Genomic DNA, 18,889 nt, shown 5'->3' on the forward strand with positions numbered 1-18,889 from the left:
GCAGACAATGCCCTCTCACTCCCCACTCAGTCCTTAAATTTGATTCTTGAATACATGAGCCGCATAGGCACAACTGAATTCCTTGACGCAGGGTTCTAACCCCACTCCTGGTTATTTTTGTTTTTAAAACTGAAAGTAACTGCTAAGGATGGTTAGCATAACTTTGACACTAAAGATTCTTTTATCTCAATATTCGTTTGTCCTCTATCTTAAAATGCATTTAATTTTGATCTCATATTTTAGAAAATAACATATAACAAATTCCTGACTATAATTCAAACAATCTCATTTAACGTTTCATGTATTGATCAGAAATTTCTCTGGTTGGGACCAATTCCTAATATTAAATGAAATATCAAAGAAATTCAAATTCATGTTATTATAATTTAATATATCAGTTAAAAAAGTAAAAACTTCCTAGGTAAAAAAAGAAATCATTTGATGTAACTAATGAATTAATGACCAAACTTCTCCTCATTAGAACATCATTAGCAGCATATAAACAGCATTTTATCATCCCTTTATCTTCTTTTAATGTCTGGAATTTCTGATTTTTATTCTCTGTGTACATATAATTACATTCATGGTATCTTACACCTCTGTCAAAGGGTGGCAGTTGCCGACTTGTTGTGGGTCACCATGCACATGCCTAATAAGTACTGTTCTCTGCTGAAAAACCCGTTCTTCCCACATTTCAGTGGGGTGAGACGATGACAGAGCCCTTAACATGCAGTCTGGCCTTGCTCGGTATTTCCATTCTTGTTCCAAGAACACCCAGAGAACAACGGGACCTGTGGCGCTGTCCGAGGGGAGTAAGGGTGAGGGACAAAGCATGTGGCTTTGGGGAAGACATCACGAGCAATGGTGAAGCAGGGAAGTTGCCAGGAGAGAGGAGAGAATTGCCTAGACTGAGAAGGGCCTGAGGGGAAAACTCCTGGGGACAGTGTGGGCTGGGCAGCCCCTCAGGTGGCGGCAGGCCCTCACAGGGCAGTGGTTCACAGTGTCCCCACACATGGAGGCTGGTCTCCGGGCCTCTGGGACTGAGACCCAGCAAGACCTCCCAGGTGAAGTCTGTCACGCAAGCAGAGCTGGGTGCCTCCAGGGCATCATGTAGGCTTGGATCCTGGGCATGTCAGTCACGAGTAGTGTGCACTGAAGCCAAGAAGAGGTCTCGATAGCTCCCTTGGGATGCACACAAGAGCCTCTGTGTGACCTGGGAGGTGGAAAACCCCAAACCTGACTTGAGTTGGCTCCCACCACTCTCAAAAGTGATCGCTGGGTTCAGACTCAGGTTTATAATTTAAAAGCTATTTCTTGTAGCTGTTATAACAAGTAAAATCCACCTCAATCACAACAATCATTTTCCCTGAAAAAAGTAATGTGGATTAAACCAACAGATTACATTTGAATTCAATTCTTTAAACAGTATGAACTACTAACTGCATATATAATCCTATATATGTCTAGAATTGATTTAGTCTTGATTTACTTTGAGAAATTGTTTTGAGATTCTGAAGTCAGAAAAATATATGGTCTTTTGATTTTAAAAAATGGGAGCAAGTAAACATTATCACTTTTTAAATTGGTGCTTTGGTCCTGCCTTATCTTGTTTTTATTATTTTGCTACTGATACTGGGAAACTCAGGGCAAAATCTCTTCTTACATACACATTACCTAGTAATACATTATCTCCAACTTTCTATGTCTTTTTTGTTAAATGCCCATCACTGTGATTACCTCAAATCCTTTTAGAAAAGGGGCAGGGTAAAAATAATGAACTACTATAGGGATCATTCTGAATCTTTACAAATGCCAGTGCTAGGGGACTTCTCTGGTGGTCCAGTGGTTAGTACACGGTGCTTTCCTTGCTGGTGCCCAGCTTTGTTCCCTGATCAGGGAACTAAGATCCCACAAACTGTGTGGCATGACCAAAGGGGAAAAAAAAAAACAGCCAGTGATAGGGTACAAGGCTAATGAATATTGTATTGGCATATTTACCTCTTATGAGAGGCTGCTCATATTTCAGAGAATCTCTATAGTTCTCAAAATACAATTAATATGCAACATCAATGAGTGAAGCTCTAAAATCTTCTGCAGCAAAAAACAAACAAGCAAAAAAGCCACCAAACCAAAAAACCGAAAACAGAAAAAAGTGACTGGGTTCTATGTTCTTAAAGGTACAGAGTTAGCTTTTATTAAGGTCCATTCAAGTAGCTTAAATCTAGGAGGAACTCTGAGAAATTACTTTTAAAAATCATTAAAACTGAGTAAATGATGACCCCCATGTACCTATGATTTAGATTTAACATTATTAACATCGTAAGAACTATTTATTTTACGTTAGTAGGAAGGCTTTTTGAAAAGTATTCCAAAACTTACTACTACTGTTTTCTTTGAATCAATAGTGTGAATTTTAAACAGCAAATATATTATTTAACTCATCAGCCAATTTGGGGGAAGGGAGGAACTATTAAAAGCCACTTCTCTGTTTCGTGAAAAATTAGTAGAACAAGGAAAGGAAAGGTTTCGAATGTTGGCTGAAAAATAGTCCTAGGTCAATGCACAGCATGGCCAGATGTCCTGGTTAAAGAATGACTACCGGTGCAGAGAACAACCATTTTAAATAGAGCAAAGCACAAGCATGGAAATGTAGCAGAGAAATGACTGCATTAAATATTTTCATCACAGAAAACAAATGCTAAAACTATAATATAATTTCTAACCTGGCTAAGAAACTGAAACTGGGGGAATACTGATCATGGTGCAAATTAGAGGCACCCAGGCCATGAAATCTGCTCCTGGATGGCCAAAGCCAAATTTAAAACAAATACGCCAGAAGACAAACTGTGACAGCTAAACTACTAATTGTGCCTGGGGTACAGCAATTTAATTTTGAAAGAAAGGAGAATGCTTTGTAAATAATGACAGCCAGTGGAAATGACTGGCTCAGAAAGGCACTCTGCAGGGCCAGTGGTGGGGTAAGACAGTACAGCACATAGAGCCCTCTGGAGCAAAGTTGCCTGTGGTGGATTCTTGGGCTTGGCACTTGGGTTCTTCACCAGTAAACTGCATAATAAGTTAGATTTTGGACAAATGCTAAATAGTGTATCCTATGAGAGTTAGCCCTTCCTTGGAGCTTTACAAAAGGTTTCTTTATGCCATAACTTAAACAGAAGAGGCAAATTCATTGAAGCATTTACTGTAAGGCACTGTGTCTGAGGCTGCAGATAAAAGACCAAGAAGACAGATCCTTCCTCTAAAAGAGCTCCATCTGTAACTTGAGAAGGAAAAAAAAAGGATTTGACCAAGGTTCAGGTTTTTTGTTTAGAAACAGGACAAAATCATTAACATTTGCTTACCACTCAAAAAGGGACAAACTTTCTCATTTATATCAAAAGCTGTTGCTGGAAGTAACCTACAGTGACAATTGTAATTTTAAATGAAACTGGGTCTGCAAAAATAGCACAAAGATAAAATAACCTAGAGTCTTCCATAGTAGGCTCTGCATTTTTCTCCATTCAGCAAAGGAAGGAGGAAGAAAGCAGATAAGTGCTCTAATGGATTGCTGTTTTCTATTACAAACAGCAAGGTGGGTGTATTTGACTAGCTCTATTTTGTCTATAAATACTGCTCCTCTATGAAGCTATCAGGGCTTCCCACATAGTTCAGTGGTAAAGAATCACGTGCCAAGCAGGAGACACAGGTTTGATCCTTGGGTTGGAAAGATCCCCTGGAGAAGGAAATGACAACACACTCCAGTAATCTTGCCTAGAAAACCCCATGGGCAGAGTAGTTTGGCAGGTTACAGTCCATAGGGTCACAAAAGAGTCAGACATGACTTAGCAACTAAAACATCACCACCATGAAGCTATTAGGCAAAAGAACACTTAATGAAAGCAATATTATTGTGCCTTGAGTTTTTTGTTATTCATAAAAGTACCCCCTTCGCCTGTTCCTTATGTGCGTCTGTCAATCAACAATCTCTAATGTAGATGTCTGATACCCCTCTTCTTATGAGTCTCAAGAGGCAGGAAACTGTATTAAACTGCATAGAATAAAATGTATCTTTAGGTTGCCAGAGAGTTTAAGAACAAATTTTACTACAATATTTAAAAGATTATGGGCCACAAATATTTACTATTGTCAGGATTAAATTAAAAACTTCTGAGATTGGGTGGGAGAAAATGCCAGGAGTAACTCTCATATGTCAAACTGTACTCTAAATTCTTAAAGAATGTTCTCTGAACAACACAAGGTCTCCAAGTGGTTTCTTGCATTTCCCGCACTGTGGGTTTGTCTCTGGGGCCTGGATCTGATGAAAGGTTCACTAAACTCATGATAAAAATACTCATGATTATTCACAGTTTTAGAAAATAATACAGTAAAATGCCAGGCACTAAGGCAGCATACTTTATTGACAACCATAAAGATTTACTAATTTTTAAACTCTCAACTATCCATAAAACTCTCAATGGGAAAGAGGGGGGAAAAATCTTTTGGTTAACAGTATAAATCAAATGTCTCAGATGGTAAAAAATCTTCCTGCCATGCAGGAGGCTTGGGTTCAGTCTCTAGGTCGGGAAGATCTTCTGGAGAAGGGAATCGCAACCCACTTCAGTATTCTCGCCTGGAGAATTCCATGGACAGAGCAGTCCATGGGTTTGCAAAGAGTCACACACGACTGAGTGACTAACACTTTCACTTTCATAAATCAAAACATAGGCATTTAAAATGCAAGTGAGGGTACAAACTCAGGAGGAAATCACAAATGTTAATGATATTTAAGAATCAGATGTGTTTTGTTATATTTAACTACAAAATAATATAACAAAAATGAAAACTAAGCGCTCTCTGTGGCTCTGGCTAGAGAGGTAAAGCGTCGCTTGGCAAGTGCTCTTCCTCACACACAACCTTAGTCTAATCGCCCATATGTCGCCAAAGTGGCTGGTAGTATCTGTGCTCCTTGTCAGGCCCAGAGATAACAACTGGGACAATGAAAACGAAACACATTTCTGGACAGGAAGAGCTTTATTGATAAGCTCCAGGAAGAACTGAGGACAGAAAAGCAGAGTGAAGGGACTAAATGAGGTAGAATGGAAAGACGTGCACATTGGGCAAAAGCCAGGAAAAGGAGCTGAAAGACAAATGAAAAAGGACACACAAATTTGGAGAGACACATATATGCCTTCCTCTACAACAGCACAAGAGCAAAAACGTATATACTCATGTTTCCTCAAGTCTAAATGAATTATAGTTATTAGAGCAAAGGAAGCTGCAGTACATAACAACAAATAAAAGCCCAAAATAATTCTTTGCTGAATCTGATATTCTGTGTGTTTATGCCAAGATTCTATACCTGAACAAATACTGTCCCAAATCAACTAAAATAGTAATAAAAGAAATATTTGGATAAGAAAATTAAAGTAAGTCCTTAGTAAAATATAAGCAATATTTTCAATAATTTTGGGTCCTTGTTTTAAGAACAGTTTTGTTGTTTGTTTTTTTTTTAAAGCCCCTGGGAGTAAAAATGTGTTACCAAGCTGCACTGTACTCTGAAAAAAGATGAAGCATTTTCTAATTTTTTTTCGCCAACTTACTTCAAAGAGATGCTGTAAAGGACTGGACTGCAGTTTTTCTTCATAGCCAAACAGCTGGAAGCCAGTTCCCAGAAGACCTACCACAATAATCCATAAATGAGAAAATTTAAAAATGGAACAGAAGAGAACAGTCATGGCAGGGAACAGGTATGCATCCTAAGAATATTGCAAAACACACACTATCATGTCCTGCTACCCATAAACTGACACAAGTCAAATTCAATATATTGAATCACAAATTAAATATATATAGAAGGGCTCACTGAAATTAATTCCACAGAAACCAAAAGACTGTGAGCTCAAAGGCAGAGTCTGGGACTAATTTATCTTTGTGCTAACAGTGCCCAACACCTACCTCCCTACAAGACATCAGTAAAACAAGCATTTATTGAGCAACTACTCTGTGGAAGGACATCGTGCTACCAGGCACTTGACACACTAGACACTCAAAATTTGTGAAAAGACAATGATAGGAAGTGATTTCAAATATCTTTTAAAATTTGTAGATGTGAAAATAAAGATAGGAATCAGATTAGTGTTACAATTATTAGTTCTCAACTGAAAGTAAAACTCTGATTACTCTTCTCATTCAAGGTGACAAAATGCTTTTATCTGGCTATATATTTGTCTTTCACTTGCCATTGTTTTGTTTAAGTTTTTGGTTTTTTTTTAGTCTTTTGTAAGTTCAAAATTCAGAGATGGTATTAACTTGAACTTTTAAAAAAATAATAGTTGAGGTTTGAAGATGACAATGAAAATTCTCAGTACAGACTGTGAATATTTATATTCTAAGATATATTGAATATTTCTATTCTAAGATATTTTGCTAAAAGGTGACCACAATTTTGGATTTGAAGGATATACGTAGCCTGGGCCAAGAGTAATTTGTTTCTATGTCAGTTATGTAGCTTCAGATCTAAAGAAGCTATTGCTGCTGGGCCTTGCTAATGTACATTTTTCTATACAGACTCAGCAGAAAGTGGAATGTTACTAAACACAGGGTAGGTAATCTTTGGAGCTTAGACAGGAACTACAAGGATGATTAAAATAAGTACCAGCACTATTCACTTTTAAGCAAAAGCAAATGTGATCATGATTCAGGGTCCTGGGAAGTTGGGTGTGAAAAGACACCCAAAGCATTCTAAAGAAATGGAGACAGGAAAAATAAAGGCCAATTCCATTTGACATTAAACCTAATACATTTTCAAAAATTATTTCTGTACTTAAGAACTGTTGGTCACTTTTAATATGGGATAGGTGAACAGCCAAAATTAAAACTCTTTAACAATGATGGTTTGATGGAAATGTCGACAGACCATTAACCATAGTAGTCCTTTAGAGAAAAACCACTACAATAAAACCTTGCAGCTAAAATTTAATGAATATCATAATCACATATTTGCTAATGGCTGTGAAGTGCCTGAATCAGTCAAACTCATATAAAGTGGGTGTCATCTATTAAATCTGACTGTTGAGCTTAGAGCCCAAAACTCTGAGTGCCCACTGTGAGCTGCAGGTGGGTTTTTAAATGCGAGGTGTATTTTCTGTTCCTCCACAATGAATAGGAAGGACACTGTTAGGGTCAAGTTCTATTCTTTTTAGTGTCTAAAAAAGATTTTTATTAACTGAGAGGATAACGCTAGTAAGAGAAGATCATGATAAATTTATCTTTCAGAAACTCTGATTTCATTTCAGTAGATATGGAACATGGTATTTAGTACTGAAAATGTTACCTAGCCTTTCTTTCGGAATAGACTGTGAAAGACTTCCCAAGACAGATTCTTTCATCATTCTGAGTGCCTATAATGTGCTAAGCACGATGGATACAAAAATAACTAAGACATAGCCCATGCCTTCACGGAACATTTCACCTAGCAGGGGAGAGTAGCATGCAAAAGAATACAGTAAGAAGAGAAGCCCATTTGGGTAGAACTGGATACTAGGAACTTGGTGATGTGAGAAGGTGGGCAAGGGTGTGTCGGGGTGTCAGAGAATGCTTTTCTGAGATGACACAAGGGCTGGATCTTAAAATGCACATGGTAGCTGCCTGAGATTTTAATAAAAAACTTTGCATTTTACATGCTACTAGTCCTTCCCTACCACATCAACTTCATTTATCTTATCATTCCACATCTTGACTACTGCAGTATATGAGCTGGGAACGGTTCTGAGTAAACTCAAGACATTAGAGATAATCTGTGGCATTCAACTCTTTGGGTCTCATGCTTTTCTTTCTCTTTTCATTTTGACCAATCGCCCACTCCATGACTTGTACAATTTAAGGGGAAGCCAAAATATCCCAGGTTGTTTTTCCTCTAGGCCACTGGCTCAGGCTATGACAAATCCCATTTCCTGTAGGTTGGCCCGGGGAGGCTGTTGAGAAGGGTGTATACCTAGTCTTACTTTTCCTCTAATACTTACATCTACATTTAACTAATGAATGTAAGCTACTTTAATAAAACCACAAAAGTCTGTATTTTTCAGGACTTGTTCTGTATGTATGACGTTTCCTCCCCCCCAAACTTACTTGTATGGTGAGAATTATTCTAATAAGTAAAATACAAGATTTATGGAAAAGAGCCATCAGGAAAAAAACAGGTAGGAGGCACTACTTCATCCAATGGGAGTTTGCCCATATTTTGTCCAGATGATCAAGTAATGTGATATTAAAACAAATTAATCTTAACAATGATGTGAAAAATAAAACCTCAAACTTACTTACCAAACTGCATGCCCCAATCGCCAAGATAATTTATTCTTGTTACTTGATGTCCTAAAGCTTCTTTGAGATTTGCTATAAAATTTCCTAGTAATCAATAAAATACATAGTTTCTCATTCTGTTTTGGCATAAGAACCACCTAATATCAAAGCATAACAGAAAATTCTGTTGACAAAATTTACTTTTTTTAAAAACAAAAACATTTATTATTGTGTTTTCATCTATATTATGGAAAGGGAGTAAAAATTATTTTGGAGGATATAGTTATTCTAAATCTCACAATTTTCATCAACATTAATGGAGGTTATGAATACACAGAGTAACTGTGATTCCAAGTCAATTCCAAGGACAGAAAATAACAGAATCTCAGTAATTAACAGAGAATATATAATTTGGTTGTTCCCTACTTAGCCATATAGTTTTTTTTTTTAAATAGCTCACTCCACCTTCTTTCAGTTATGAAGTCCAACCTCTCATGCTGCTCCCTAAATAACAGCACACAGGAATCCAAGGCCTTCACCTTTCTGTACTGCTGATGCAGGTTTGACATTTGACATCTATTCCATTCTGCATATACTAAAGCTAAAAGTAACAGACCCCAGAACCTCTTGCAGTTAGGGTTCCAGAAGTCATGGGCAATCAGATACACTTTGCTTATGATCTAGAAGGTGAAAAGCAAGTTACCTTTATTTTTTCTGAGAAGCACAGTGGTGGAGGTTTTGACTTTTAGTGGCATCACTACAAGAGGTCCTAGTGTCCTGTCAAAGAACTTCCAAGGGGAGTGAAAGATAGGATATGGGTGACCTCTTTTGCTTCTCTGAATTCTCGAAGGTACAATAAACCAGGAATGATGGCAGGTTCCTGACTCTGGCAGCAGCAGTAATCGAAGAAAAGGCAGAAGCTCCCTTGATGATGAAGTTCTGTGGTAGTTTTGGGCATCATCTATATCAGCTTAATCCAAAGCGTCTTTAACACTCCCAACAACTCCGCAAGCTATTCAATATCCCATTGTAAATTCCCTCCTGCTTTTACTAGAGGAGATCTGCTGCTGCTGCTAAGTCGCTTCAGTCGTGTCTGACTCTGTGCGACCCCATAGACGGCAGCCCACCAGGCTCCCCTGTCCCTGGGATTCTCCAGGCAAGAACACTGGAGTGGGTTGCCATTTCCTTCTTCAAGACGATATCCAGTTTTCTGCAAATAACCCCTCACCAATAGGCATAGCTGACAAATTACAGTAGCTACTTCTCCAGTTTCCCTACTTCTAGACTTCCCCAAACTCTATAGTCCCAGCAACAGAATTCACCTTTTGCAGATGGTACTCAGACTGTACCCCTATTTTTTTGTAGTACCTTATTATTTTATGTGTGTGCTTAGTCATTTAATCAAGTCCAACTCTTTGCAACATCATGGACTGTAGCCCATCAGACTCCTGTCTATTGCTTGGGGATTCTCCAAGCAAGAGTAGTGGAGTAAGTTGCCATGCCCTCCTCCAGGGGATCTTCCCAACCCAGGGATCGAACCCAGGTTTCCTGCATTGTGGACAGATTCTTTACCATCTGATCCACCAGGGAAGCCCATGAACACTGGGGTGGATAGCCTATCGCTTCTCCAGGGGATCTTGCTGACCCAGGAATCAAACTGGGGTCTCATAGCAGGCAGATTCTTTACCAGCTAAGCTACCAGGGAAGCACCTATTATCTTATAAATCCAACTCAATGCTTGAACCTAGGCTTTTGGAATTAGGCTGCTGCTGCTGCTGCTGCTAAGTCACTTCAGTCGTGTCCAACTCTGTGCGACCTCATAGACAGCAGGCTCTGCTCACCCCCGCCCCCGCAACCTGGGGATTCTTCAGGCAAGAACACCGGAGTGGGTTGCCATTTCCTTCTCCAGTAGGAATTAGGCTACCTAATTTCAAATCCTTGCTGCTATACTTTACTAGCTTTGTGATTTGGGGAAAGTTACTTTTGGTGTCTGAGTTTCCTCATCTATAACCAACAGGACTTGATAATTAGGGCTACTGTGAAACTAGTGCAGATAATACATGAAAACACTTAACATGGTAAGTTTCAATAAATATTATCTCTTCCTGGTTCAAGCATTTCCCTTAACAACTGTCAAAAAAGTTTATCATGCTTTACCCATCAATTATTCCTATGCTTTTGACTAATGTAGTTTTTCTTATACAGTATATTTCTTATATTCTTTTTCATCAAGTCCTGTCATTTCCTCTCTTATAATGCTGCTTGAGAACTTTGTAACAAGAGTCGACTGTAGTGCAACATAACCTATTCCAGAAATACGGACATTCTCCAAATCTTTAAAGTATTCCAGTATGGATTAAATCACTTTCTTATAAGTATGCAAAAGACAGATTTCTATACTGGAAGACAGATTATATGAGATAAACTCTAAAGTCCCTTCCAATTCTAATATTACACAATTCTAACTGCAGTTTTAAGATGGGCTACTATATAAATCATGTTTTAATAGAAATCATAAGTCTACTGTACACTCAAACATTACAACCAAGAAGTATTACAGTAATCTTTGTTAGGATAGTCCTGTTTAAATTTTCAGTCTTGAAAACTCAGACTGAGTTTATTTTTTAAAACAAAATATATGGACAAAAAGAATTGGGAGGATAACTATCAATCCCATATAACGGTTTTCATTTATGCATCTTTCAGTTCTTCTTAATATGCATACATACTTTTAACAAGTTAAAATCAAAATATACATACCTGGTTTCTAAGTCAATCTTTTGGTTTTGAAACAAATTTCTTCTTGTCATTTTTAAACCAATTTTTTTTCATTTTGGGATCATATTTAATTAGCATTAAGCTCATATAAACTTCATTTTTTTGTTTCTTTGTCCTTTTACTACTTAAGCATTAAACCAATACTGCTTCAAAAGTCATGTTCAGTATTTTCTGTGAAACTAACAGTACTTACCTATGATGGTAGAACGCAAATGTCCAACGTGAAATTTTTTGGCAACATTAGGTGAACTGCAAGATAATTGTAAAAGTTATTTTTTTCTGTTCTACAAACAAGAATTCTAAAATGAATTAGGTCATAGCTCTATAGTTAATATAATTGTGGACTAAAGCCTTTGGTAATTTTGGACAAAGACAGTTAAAAATTAGACATTTAGAGTACTTCCCTGCTGGTACAGCGGATAAGGATCTGCCTGCCAGTGAAGGAGACACAAGTTCGATCCCTAGGCCGGGAAGATTTCACATGCCAAGGAGCAACTAAGCTATGTACTACAACTACTGAAGCCCATGAGCCTAGAGCCTGTGGTCCACTGCAATGAGAGCCCGTGCACTGCAACGAAGAGTAGCCCCTGCTCGCCAAAACTAGATAAAGCCCATGCACAGCAATGAAGACCCAGTGCAACCAAAAATAAATAATTTTAAAAAATTAGACATTTAGAGCAAAGATAAATTAGATCTCAGAAAGAACCACCCTTAGGGAATTGATCCTGTGACTCAAGAGGTAGTCACATAACATACACAGAAGTGGCACACTCAGCAAGCAGATACAGTAGGGGCTTGGTAAAAAGACGAAGAAATTCAGAGAGATTGTTTTGACACAAACAAGGTACATTATTAGAAATTAAGTTTAGTGCACTAGTTCTCAATTCTTTAGGGTCTAAAAACTATTGTGGACCCCAAAAGAATTTTATTTATATGAGTAATATCTATCAATATTTATTGTATCAGAAATTAAAACAAAATATAAAAATATTTATGTGGAAGGCTTCCCAGGATAACCAGAAATAGAATTTACCATTCCAAATTCTCAAGCAACACATTTGTTGCTCTTGGTGGCTGAGAAGTTGCAATTAAGATTTAACAATACCTAATGCTAGTTGGAGAAGACTCTTGAGAGTCCCTTGGACTGAAAGGAGATCAGTCCTGGGTGTTCACTGGAAGGACTGATGCTAAAGCTGAAACTCCAATACTTTGGCCACCTCATGCAAAGAGCTGACTCACTGGAAAAAACCCTGATGCTGGGAGAGATTGGGGGCAGGAGGAGAAGGGGACGACAGAGGATGAGATGGCTGGATGGCATCACCGACTTGATGGACATGAGTTTGAGTGAAGTCCGGGAGTTGGTGATGGACAGGGAGGCCTGGCGTGCTGTGATTCATGTGGTTGCAAAGAGTCAGACACGACTGAGCGACTGAACTGAACTGAACTGAATGCTAGTAAAGTAATGCTCAAAATTCTCCAAGCCAGGTTTCAGCAATATGTGAACCATGAACTTCCCAGATGTTCAAGCTGGTTTTAGAAAAGGCAGAGGAACCAGAGATCAATTTGCCAACATCCGCTGGGTCATGGAAAAAGCAAGAGAGTTCCAGAAAAACATCTCTTTCTGCTTTATTGACTATGCCAAAGCCTTTGACCGTGTGGATCACAATAAACTGTGGAAAATTCTGAAAGAGATGGGAATACCAGACCACCTGACCTGCCTATTGAGAAACCTATTTGCAGGTCAGGAAGCAACAGTTAGAACTGGACAAGGAACAACAGATTGGTTCCAAATAGGAAAAGGAGTACGTCAAGGCTGTATATTGTCACCCTGCTTATTTAACTTATATGCAGAGTACATCATGAGAAACGCTGGGCTGGAAGAAGCACAAACTGGAATCAAGATTGCCGGGAGAAATATCAATAACCTCAGATATGCAGATGACACCACCCTTATGGCAGAATGTGAAGAGGAACTAAAAAGCCTCTTGTTGAAAGTGAAAGATGAAGAGTGAAAAAGTTGGATTAAAGCTCGACATTCAGAAAACGAAGATCATGGCATCTGGTCTCATCACTTCATGGGAAATAGATGGGGAAACAGTGGCTGACTTTATTTTTGGGGGCTCCAAAATCACTGCAGATGGTGATTGCACCCATGAAATTAAAAGACGCTTACTCCTTGGAAGGAAAGTTATGACCAACCTACATAGCATATTAAAAAGCAGAGACATTACTTTGCCAACAAAGGTCGGTCTAGTCAAGGCTACGGTTTTTCCAGTGGTCATGTATGGATGTGAGAGTTGGACTGTGAAGAAAGCTGAGCGCCGAAGAATTGATGCTTTTGAACTGTGATGTTGGAGAAGGTTCTTGAGAGTCTCTTGGACTGCAAGGGGATCCAACCAGTCCATTCTAAAGGAGACCAGTCCTGGGTGTTCATTGGAGGGACTGATGCTGAAGCTGAAGCTCCAATACTTTGGCCACCTCAAGAGTTGACTCATTGGAAAAGACCCTGATGCTGGGAGGGATTGGGGGCAGGAGGAGAAGGGGACGACACAAGATGAGATGGCTGGATGGCATCACCCACTCGATGGACGTGAGTTTGAGTGAAGTCCGGGAGTTGGTGATGGACAGGGAAGTCTGGCGTGCTGCGACTCATTGGGTCGCAAAGAGTCAGACGTGACTGAGCGACTGAACTGACTGACTGAATGCTTCTAGAGCACATTCACTCTCCGACAGGCACAGTCTGACACATTTTACATGCATTAACTCAACAGTCAGAAGAACTGTGATATAATCTCTTATTTTTGATGAGAAAATTGAGACACACAAAGGAAAAAAGATAATGAAGCACATTTGGCAATATCTTGAGGACTCTTGAACCTAGATGATAAGCATACGGGGCTTAATATACATTTTCTCTCTTTTGTGTATGTTTGAAAATTTCTTAAGTTTTTCAGTATTAAAGATATTAATAAGACACAGATGGTTAAAAATGGCAAAAACAAGAGCTTACTTGTGGTCTGTCTCCAAAGCCTTGTTATTTACCTTTTTAAGGGTATTACAATTTAAAACCTTGAACTGACAGATCTGTATACAATTGTGGCAATTATGAAACTATAAGGAAATTCATGTAATCATTATTTAGAAAGAAAGCAAATGTTCTTCTATGGGATTAAATAATAAGTAATCTCCTGCTTCTAGTCAAGAGAGAAGAACAAAGCTTAGGCTTAATTACCCGTCTTCCTTAAACAACAAGAAAACTAGAAAGATTTATGGAACACTGGTTTTATGAAACTGAACAGGACAGTGAAGGACTGTGATCCCTAGGAGAAGGTCAGCCAACAGAGTGACCCTTAGGACTGCTTTACTAGCAAATTCATGAGATGTAGCTAAAGCAGACCAATGTATACCATGAAAATGTTTATATCAGAACAGAAGAAAGGTTTCAAATCAATGACTGAAGACTCTCCTTTAAGAAACTAGAAAGGGAGGCTCAAACTAAATCCCAAGTAAGCAGAATAAAAGGGAGTAATTGAGATGAAGGTTAAAAAAAAAAAAGACAGAGAAACTGTGATATCATTACCGGTAGTGGTAGTTATGTGACCTGGCATCTTTGATAAAACTCATTAAACTGCATGTTGAAATACAGTGATTTGCATTGTACTGTATACCTCAATAAAGCTGATTTTTTAAAAAATACTATAAAAAACTAAAAATAAGCTGGCCATGGATGGGCTGATATTAAAGGAATGTAAGATATATTGTTTAATAAAAAAGGAGAAGAACAATGTATAATGTGTATGATCTCTAGGTGGGTAAGCAAGAAACTGATATTGGTGAATGTCTGCATAAAGAGAACCAGAAGACTGAGGTAGGGAGGACACTGCCTTCTCACTGCACACCCTTTTGTCATCTTTGAATTTTCAAAAACTAAGGTTATTATCTAATAAAAATATTATCTAATAATATAGTTTTTACATAGCTTTTGAATTTTTAAAAATGCAAAAAGGTATAGTTGATTTACATTATATGTTTCAGATGTACAACAGTGAATCACAACCTTTAAAGAAAATACTCCATTTAAAGTTATTATAAAACATTGCCCTGTGTGGCACAATATATCTGTGTAGCTTATTTCATACATAGTAGTCTGTATGTCTTAATCCCCTATCCCTACCTTGCCCCTCCCCACTGGTAACCCTGTTTGTGCTCTGTATCTGTGATTGTTTCTTTTTTGTTATATTCATTAGTCTATTTTTTAGATTCCACATATAAATAACAACATAAGTATTTGTCTTCCTCTGACTTATTTCATTTAGTACAATGCCCTCCAAGTCCATCTACGCTGTTGCAAATGGTAAATTTTCAGTCTTTGTTATGGTTGAGTGGTATTCTACACAAACCTCATCTTTATCCATTCATCTGTTGATGGACACTTAGATTATTTTCATATCTTGGCTCTTGTAAATAATGCTGCTGTGAATGTTGGGGTGCATTAATCTTTTTAAATTAGTGTTTTTCTTCTTCAGATATATACCCAGGAGTGATATTGCTGGATCATATGGTAGTTTTATTTTTAGTTTTTTGAGAAACCTCCATACTGTTTTCCACAGTGGCTTTACCAATTTACATTCTCTCCAACAATGCACCAGGGTTCCCTTTTCTCACATCTTTGCCAACATTTGTTATTTGTGATCTTTCTGATGATACCCATTTTGATAGGTGTGAGGTGATATCTCATTGTGGTTTTCATTTGCATTTCTCTGATGATTAGCAGTGTTGAACATCTTTTAATGTGCCTGTTGGTTAGAACTTTTGTACTTTTTTTTTTTTTTGAATTAGAAGAACTGAATCTGTCTAGAGCTTCAAAAAACCTCCCTTGAAATATCAGTTTGACATTCTCTGGCACCGCATTCCTACTTGGAAGGGAATACAATGAAATGGAAAATACAAATTCAACTCCTTTGGCAGCCAAAGTAACTACTATGGATTACAACTTGTATGCTTTACTGGAACTCTGAAATATTACTTCATGTAATTTCCTCAATCTTGTAAGAAAAGAGATATTATTACTCTTATTTTCCACATATAAGAGACTAGAGAAATAAACTGTCCCATCCCAGATGACCGAATCAGTTACTAAGTGAAAACTAGTACCCTGATCTACTGGACTCCCATTTTCCCAGAGGTCAATTTGTTTTCTGGGAACACTTCACATCGAGGAACAACAGTGGGTGGGGGAACATGTGTTGATAAAAGAGAAGAATGGCTACCACTGCTGACTGTGCTCCTGCAGATTTGATCTGAACACAATAGGAAGGGCTGACTCAGGAGAGAGGCAACCGCTGCTGATGGTTCAAGTCTTACTCTACCCACCACATAGAGCCAAAGTCTGAGGTAAACAGTCATCTACTCTGGCACTTTATCACACTCCTCCTGGATCTAACAAAATATAGGGAAACCAACCATATATCACTATATCAGGGAGGCAGTAAAGGTTAAACATACAGGATTCAGAGTTAGCTCTGTGACTCTGAGCAAGCTCCTTGACCTAGCATCACCATCATCATCTCAATTTAAGGGCCAAGTTTCTATTTTTCAAAGATTTCTTTTGATGTGGATCATTTTAAAAGTCTTCACTGAACCTGTTACAATACTGCTTCTGTTTTATGTTTTGGTATTTTGGCCCCAAGGCATGTGAGATCTTAGGTTTCTGACCAGGGATCGACCCCTCACCCCCTGCATTGGAAGGAGAACTCTCAAGCACTGGACCACCAGGGAAGTCCCTGGGGCAAGTTTCTTGAACACAGTATTTCTATCTCTTTACTTTGGGATGAAGTCACCTGGTCTATTAAAGATACTATATATTTAAAGAAATTCTCTCTTCCCATCTCTTTCATTTTCAGAAGAAATTCAGGAAGGATGTTTTCTATCAATTTTTACCCTCCTGTCTACCTCTCTGTCTCCCTTTTGAAATCACAATAAGAATCACAGAATCTGGAATACTTCTAAGGGAGGAAGCAGCTCTAGTCCCCCACCAATGCCAGATGAAAAACAACAGAAAGCAGAGATGACCGCTGGGAAATAGACTCTGCTTTCATTAATGATCAGATGCTTATAAAAGTTCCAGCCTTCCTTAACTGCTTTGGAAAAAAGTTGAGAGAGGCAAATCTGTAAGTAAATAAAGTGCAGTTCAAAAAGCCTCCAGAATACAATTCAAATGGAACACGCTATTTTTAGACATTTCTTATAAGCACAAACGAAAAGGAGTATTATATGGGAAACAAAAACTTTGGAGAAAAACCAAAGAATCAATGACTAAGAAAGACTAGTCTTGGTATTTTGATTTTGGTTGGGGAGAAGGGATGGTAAAGAGGAAGTGAACATTAAGAAGGCACATGGGTGGCAACTTTTCACATTTCAAGAAGCTGGCAATAGCACTATTTCAAGGGTGAATGTGCAGTAACAGATACTATTCTACTTTCCTACTGATATTCCTTTACTGCTAGTTAGGTAAGAGCAAGGAGTATAAGAGTACTGAAGTGCTTCCCCAGAGAAGGGTATGTATACTGCATCACTGTAAAGATATAATGAAAAGAATTAAAAGTGTCTACAAACTCTTTGCCACTCTTTCATTAAGAGATATAATCTATTCCCCTGCCCCGAGTCAGGGATGATCTTGTGACTTGCTTTGACTAGCAGTGACATAAGTGATGATATGCCTGTTACAAGACCAGATATTTTACTATTTTGAAGTCCTGAGCACCTTTGTAAAGAGGTCTGGCTACTCTGCTGGAGAGAGAATACAGAGAGATGCCTGGCCAACCCACAGGTGAGACACCAGAAAAGTAAATGAGTTACCTGGATTTCTAGCCCTAGTATAATGTCTAGATGACTAGAGTTGCTTAAGTGACCACAGGCAAGCAAAAAAACCATTAGGCTATGCTCTTCCCAATTTCCTGGTCTATACATGAAACATAAAACAACTGGTTGTTGTTTTAAAACACTAATCAGTAGTGTGGCAAACTTTTTCTTAAAGAGCCAGACAGTAAATATTTTAGGTCATCTGGTCTCTATCTCAATTATTTGTCTATTGTACTCAATTGCCACTAGAGTATCAAAGTAGCCACTCTGAAAATATGTAAATGAATATCTAAGACTGTACTCCAAATTTACAAAAATATAGCAGGCTGGATTTTGCCCATGAGCTAAAGTTTGCCATTCCCTGTATCAAGTTTTGTAGTGGCTTGTTAAACAAGAGAAAACTGAAATGACAAGCAACTTTCTTTGGGGGATGGCCTTAGAGTAGTTCCTCTCTGGTGTGAGGATGACTGCAGAAGTCTCTGTTCTTTTGATGCAACAACATTTAAACTTTAAATATCCTGACTGAAGCACACCGGTAGCATAAGATTTATTCATAATTTATATCTGCTCCATAAGAAGGTTAGCTTACTCAACAATCAATCCTTGTCATAAACAGGTGAGTTTACCAAGTCTTAGAGGGTCTGCTTTTTCTAAGAACAGGATTGAGTGACAGAAGACAGTACAAATAAACCCCATTCACCTCTGATTATCCAGGTGCTAATCATAACTAAGTTTAAGTTATCACCATAAATTATGAGTTAAGAAACCAGAAATAGTATTTACCACGTCCACTTAAAAAAAATCTTCCACAAAAACATATACTAAGAAAAAGGCTCTAGCAAGTTCTAGCTAAGTGAGAAAACAGCTCATCGACACTTTTCCTTAACTTTGAAAAAGGGATTTCTCCAATAATGGTCATGAGCGGTCACCTGCTAGCCATACTCCAAAAGTA

At 38.1% G+C, this 18,889-nt stretch overlaps 2 protein-coding genes across 4 annotated transcripts in view; one reads left to right on the plus strand and one right to left on the minus strand.

The window, feature by feature from the left end:
• Positions 1 to 5,589, plus strand: part of SLC35A1 (solute carrier family 35 (CMP-sialic acid transporter), member A1) — a 60,311-nt gene extending 54,722 nt beyond the window's left edge. Inside the window, exon 8 of the mRNA XM_010834685.1 lies at positions 5,513 to 5,589. Within this exon, the coding sequence (XP_010832987.1) occupies positions 5,513 to 5,556 (44 nt within the window). The 3' untranslated portion in view covers positions 5,557 to 5,589. The remainder of the gene's footprint in view (positions 1 to 5,512) is intronic.
• The window catches only part of RARS2 (arginyl-tRNA synthetase 2, mitochondrial), a 73,579-nt gene that overhangs the window by 19,981 nt on the left and 34,709 nt on the right, over positions 1 to 18,889 (minus strand). For all 3 annotated transcript variants that reach the window (XM_010834681.1, XM_010834683.1, XM_010834682.1), the window contains 3 exons: positions 11,270 to 11,325; positions 8,320 to 8,403; positions 5,598 to 5,674 (listed from right to left, as the gene is read on the minus strand). In XM_010834681.1, coding sequence (XP_010832983.1) covers positions 5,598 to 5,674; positions 8,320 to 8,403; positions 11,270 to 11,325 — 217 coding nt within the window. The remainder of the gene's footprint in view (positions 1 to 5,597; positions 5,675 to 8,319; positions 8,404 to 11,269; positions 11,326 to 18,889) is intronic.

This window comes from Bison bison, unplaced genomic scaffold, assembly GCF_000754665.1.
Source record: "Bison bison bison isolate TAMUID 2011002044 unplaced genomic scaffold, Bison_UMD1.0 scf7180017864035, whole genome shotgun sequence".
NCBI lineage: Eukaryota > Metazoa > Chordata > Mammalia > Artiodactyla > Bovidae > Bison > Bison bison.